Source organism: Polypterus senegalus, chromosome 6, assembly GCF_016835505.1.
Source record: "Polypterus senegalus isolate Bchr_013 chromosome 6, ASM1683550v1, whole genome shotgun sequence".
Lineage (NCBI taxonomy): Eukaryota > Metazoa > Chordata > Cladistia > Polypteriformes > Polypteridae > Polypterus > Polypterus senegalus.
Window position 1 is genome coordinate 128,963,166 of NC_053159.1, and position 6,000 is coordinate 128,969,165.

Sequence of the window (6,000 nt, forward strand, 5' to 3'; positions counted from 1 at the left end):
CAGGGTGCAAGCCCATCTAAATTATAGTGTAGAAGTTTGGTGGGTAAACCCCATGCATTTCCCATAGTCTCCAAGGCATTACAAATATATACATGATGAAGACCATGAGAGTCACCAGAAAGGCAGTAGAAAGGACTTTGATCCAGGCATATGATCTGTGCGTAACAATGCCAATAGGACAAAAGTTCGCTGGAATGCCTCAGTGAGAAGTTATGGTATATGATCCCAAGTTACATCATTGAAGAAAGGTTCGGGAATATTAGATCATTAATTATAAAGCTTCAAATATTTTGCCATAATTAATCAAATGAAAATGGTATTTTGTATGAAATTCTGATCCAGACTTCTTTATTCATGCCAGAAGAAAATATTTATAAGATGTTTGATTCTGAAGGGCATGTTTTCATTATATATAGTTTCCCATAGGGCCCCACATTCAACTAAGAGAATGAATAGATGGATGGATGGATGGATGGATATTACTATTCCAGTTTTAATCATTATGGATTTTGCTTCTTAGCCTGTGATGCAAAGTTATATAACAGAAGCATATATTAATGGTGAAAACAGTGAATTTTGTTGATTTGTTAAATTAATTTAACCACTAAAACCAGTAGGGACCTTGCTTCTGTTTATCACGTTTTGAAGTCTAAGGGAGAAAGACAACTACAACAGAGCTAAGCATAAAATAGCTATCAAGGTCATCCTAGTAATTCACCTTGATGAAAGATTGCAAGGCTTTCTGAATGCCATGAAGCACACCTAACTTCCGCCCGATTTTGCCAGCACCAAAAGCAAATACTCCTGCTCTTTTCCCACATTGCTTGTCTATTTTAATTGCACAACATACAAACATGTGGCTGGTGTATATGCACAAGTTCACTTCAGTTTTGCTTCCTCAGAAAGCCAGGTAAGCGGCAGCTGCATGCCAGTAGCAGAACATCTATTGACTGCACTTTTATGAGCTGCACCATTAAAAAGCTAAGCCACTCAAAAACTTCACAATGGCCTCAGGATAGGACACCATTATGGTACAATCAGTTATTTAACTTGGTTCTTTAATAATTCTACACTCAAATGTAACTACTGAGCCCTAGATCCTAACTATGAAGACAGATGCATGCTATCAGTTAATTAGTCTTCATTTTATGTAGTGCTTTCTAGAGTGCTCAACACCGCAACAAGCTTTTTAAAGCAAACAGCTATTGCTCTGACCAGAATGGTCCACAAAAACAAAGACATATAGAAATGTACACATCAGCATGACAAAACCCATATAATACAATTGTTTAGCATTATATATGAGCTGACTTAACTTAGGGTTAATTTTATTTTTAACTGATTCCATCTCTATTCTCAGTAAAAATAAACCTGATGAATGCTGTGAGCAAAAAGTCTTGCCATTGGATTTCTGTCAAAACCAACTCCACTCCAACACTCACGACATCCACAGGTGCTCATAGTCCCTCTTACACACTCATATATTCCAGAATGCATACAAACATTCAAAGACACAACAACAAAGACAGAACAATTCAAAACCACACAAGCCTGATCTCACAACTTGGTTAAACAAAGTCAGGTACAGGAATTGAGCCCTAGAAGATTGATTTGACCCCTTCAGTTATTCACACATTAGGCAGGGTGAACTGCCAGGGTTTGGAGTTGGTCTCAGTGACACCTACAATTTCCACAAGGCAACTCACCATCTGACGAGCTGCCAGTGTCTGTCTGCCAGCTGCTTCTTTGATGCCATGGTTTTGCAGGGCTTATTTGCAGGATCAGAAGATGCCCTTGGCTTTGCGGCCATCTGTACTGCTGCAGGGACAGAGAGAGATTGTGCATGCAAGGGCGTGAGAGAAGGGGAGGGTTGGGGGAGAGAGAGAGAGGGAGAGGGAGAGGGAGAGAGCGTGAGATACACAGAGAGAGTGAGAGAGAGAGAGAGAAAGAGAGAGAGAGAGAGAGAGAGAGAGAGAGAGAGAGAGAGAGGATGCTGCAGTCGACTTGCTAGCACTGTCAGCACACGCTGCCTGCAGCTCCTTAATGGGGAAAAATGTATTTTTATTTTGCTTTTCAATCTTGCTTTGTCCCAAATGCTTCATAACAGCAATCAATTTCAGGCTGTCACTCACTGAGAAAGGAAGCCATGTGCTACCCCTAGCCTTTTAAAGTTTAATTTCCATACTTTGATTTGTTGCTTTTTTTTCACATTTCAAGTAATACATTAAATAAAAATATCCATCCTCACCTATTGAAAGACACCTTATGACGATTCCTCAAACAACACAAGCATGAAAACGGGTGCAAATCACAAATTCATCAAGTCCCCAAATCTGCTAGTTCCTGTATATGGTTGTCTTTTGGCACAACACAGGAACTTGTTGTGGAAGGGATACCAAAACATTTTAGGGTACATTCACTTACACAGGGACAACTTAGACCTATAAATCAACGTAATATGCAAGGCTTTTGAGTTGTAGGTGTCCTCATGGGAAACCCACCTGCACATGAGGAGTACATACTAATAACACACAGACAATGTGTTGGCTGCATTTCTGGACGTATCCAGTAGCAGCACTAATCACTATATCATCGTGCTATTAATTCACAATTTTTCAGATGGTGGATTTAACTTATTGCCTGTGAGAAACAGACAAACACTTAAGTGGTAGAAGTGGTGCTCTAATATCTATAGGCACACAAAAAGAAAAAAACAAAAATGATACTATGACAACAGTCATATATAGTAATCAAACGTCATAATCAACAGGTAAAAACTAACTGGTTACTCATCACTTGCTAGTAGGATAGACAATACATAAACAAGACTATCCAGACAAATTTCAAAACACATATCAATAAGATGAACATGGTCTGACATATAAGTAGTGCTGTATACACTTAAGTAGAAGAGCAAACAAAAATCAGGTTTATACATGCACTACAAAAAGGATCATTCTACAAGCTGATTAAACCCTACGTGACCTAAACTTACATTATGTTGACCAAATTCTACACAAGTCCTAAAGGATATAATAGAAATGTTCAATACCACATCCCTGAATCAGGAATTATTCCCAGAAATGGTGTCTATGCAACGACTCCATAGGAGGGGAACGTAAAAATAGCCGAGTGTAGGAGCTGAAATAATCAGTGTCACAGGTGAAACACTCCTATAGGACACCAGAGAAGGCTGTTACAGTAAATGAAGGAGCATACTGACTTTTAAGTGTATAGGTGCCTTTAAGAAACATGTGCAGAAAAACAGTTTCTAGTGTGGAGACGGCATAAGGGAAAAATCTGTAGAGGGGCATCTGAAATTCTGAGGAGGCGGTGATATTTCAGTTAATATGGAGCCAATATTGCTGTGTAAGTTACTATTTTATTTGCTATTTAAAAATCAATCAGATTTTTAGATAGATAGATAGATAGATAGATAGATAGATAGATAGATAGATAGATAGATAGATAGATAGATAGATAGATAGATAGATAGATAGATAGATAGATAGGCGGCACGGTGGTGCAGTGGTAGTGCTGCTGCCTCGCCGTTAGGAGACCTGGATTCACTTCCCGGGTCCTCCTTGCGTGGGTTTGCATGTTCTCCCCATGTCTGCGTGGTTTTCCTCCAGGTACTCCGGTTTCCTCCCACAGTCCAAAGACATGCAGGTTAGGTGGATTGGCGATTCTAAATCGTCCCTAATGTGTGCTGGGTGTGTTTGTGTGTGTCCTGTGGTGGGTTGGCACCCTGCCTGGGATTGGTTCCTGCCTTGCGCCCTGTGTTGGCTGGGATTGGCTCCAGCAGACCCCTGTGACCCTGTGTTTGTATTCAACGGGTTGGAAAATGGATAGATAGATGAAACTTTATTTGTCCCCAGGGAGAAATTTGGCTTTTTATAGGAGCTCTTTAAATAAATGCATACATAGATACATATTGTACGTATATACACACACACACACACGCACACACACTGTAGTCTGAAAAACACAAGAATGACTAAAAAGAAAGAAAATTTCTGACTTGCCAGTTACAGTCACAGTGAGGCATCATGCAGATGTATTGCTGTTGGTATAAAGGAGCCTCAGTAGAGTTTCTTGACACACTTCTGCTGAATAAGGTCCAGAGTGAGTTCTAGAACTGAGCCTGCTCTTTTAATGAGCTTGTTGATTCAGTTGGCCTTTTTTGAAGTGATGTTATCAACCCAGCATACCACAGTTTAGAATATTACACTTGCCATCACAGAGATATTTAAGATATGAAGAATGTCATTTCCCACATTAAAGAAATGCAGTTTCCTAAGGAAAAATACCCTGCTCTGCCCTTTCTTATATAGTTCCTCTGTGTTCCGTCACCAGTCCAATCTGTCATTAATATGGACTTCCAGTTTTTTGTTTCTAGGAGCATATCACCTCTACATTCACTCCTTGACCGGACATACAGAGGCTCTTTGGTGTGGTGAAAGTTAATAACCAGTTCCTTGGCTTTGCTAATGCAAAGATTCAGGCAATTGTCTTTGCACAGAGAAACAAAGTTCTCCACCTGACACCTCTATTCTGTCTCATCCCCTTTATCAATACACCTCATAAGAGCAGAATCATCTGAGAATTTCTGCAAGTTGCATGACCTGGTGTTATATTTATAGTTTGAGGTGTACAGATTGAAAAGAAAAGGAGACAGGACTGTTCCTTGTGGTGCTCCGGTGTTGCTCACATCCATACCAGAAACACAGCTGTTGAATCACAAAATTCAATCTGCAGTTTGATTAATTTGATTAACTGATATTTTATTATCCTACTAATAACCTATGTGAAGAACAAAAAACTATTATTGTATTTCTATAAAATTCTTCAACGTTCTTTACCTACCTGAACAGAGTGATGATATTCAGGACAATATGTTTATTAATATTAATGCAAGATTAACATGCTATACCGCATTGACCACCAGATCTTTTTCTGATCAGCAAGCTCAATCCATCCATCCATTTTCTAACCCGCTGAATCCGAATACAGGGTCACGGGGGTCTGCTGGAGCCAATCCCAGCCAACACAGGGCACAAGGCAGGAAACAATCCTGGGCAGGGTGCCAACCCACCGCAGAGCAAGCTCAATTCACTTGCTAAACAGAAACAGCCTCAAAAATAACTTAAATTTCGATGAATGTTTTTTGTTAGGAAATTAGAGAAAAAGACTTTTCAAAAACTGCAAAGGCTGCTATTGTTATTCTGACTTGTTTCTGAGTCAATGTGAGCTGGACAGGTGAGTGCATAGATTGTGACAATGTGTCGCTGTTGGTGAGAATTAATAATCAGTTTAGTTATCTGACCACTGACAATGGCATAATTATTTGATGCAAGATAATTAAGATAATTAGGAAAGAAAATTTAAAAATCCTTCCATCCAAAACCGGGGGTAGCATGGGGCAGATTAGTTAAGGAGGACAGTGACATCCTTTGCATCCACTGTAGCACCAGTACTACTTTAGTGCACTGTGGTAGATGAAGGTTTGGAGCTTGCATTCTACCGGCATGTTATTCTGGAAAGTAAAAAAAAAACATGGACACAAGCGCATAACATATGTAATTTTCCACATTCGCTACCAGCACACACTGGCTAATGCATTGAAATACAGTTAGGGAGTTCAGCTTGGAACATAGTAAGCTGCTATTTAATTAATCAGACTGGTACTTACCATGTGCTAGAGACACAAGGGCAACCTAGGCTAATAAGGGTCAGAGAGAGTTCAGGTCGAGTGAATTGCTCTTTATGAAGAAATAATTTGTGGGGTTGATTTTAGCAAAAGATTTGAAGATGTCTGAAGCAGCTGTTCTCATACATTGTCCTGGGGACCCACTGTGGCTGCAGGTTTTAGTTTCAACCAACTTTGGTTTTTAATTCAACTCCTAGTCTAATTAAGGGTGGTGTTATTTCCCGGTTTCTGTGTTTGGAGCCAATGTGGAAATTACAAAAATAAGTTTGGTAAATTTTCATTAAAATGCT

The 6,000-nt window shown here is 39.5% G+C and overlaps 1 protein-coding gene across 4 annotated transcripts in view; it reads right to left on the reverse strand.

Annotated features, from left to right (window-relative positions):
• LOC120531595 (rap1 GTPase-activating protein 2-like) overlaps window positions 1-1,856 on the reverse strand; it is a 443,280-nt gene extending 441,424 nt beyond the window's left edge. For 2 of the 4 annotated variants that reach the window (XM_039757145.1, XM_039757144.1), the window contains exon 1: window positions 1,707-1,851. In XM_039757145.1, coding sequence (XP_039613079.1) covers window positions 1,707-1,810 — 104 coding nt within the window. In that variant the 5' untranslated portion in view covers window positions 1,811-1,851. Of the gene's footprint in view, window positions 1-1,706 lie in introns of all 4 variants that reach the window. The other 2 variants (XM_039757149.1, XM_039757146.1) reach the window with 2 other exon arrangements.
• Between the last annotated feature and the right edge of the window lie 4,144 nt (window positions 1,857-6,000).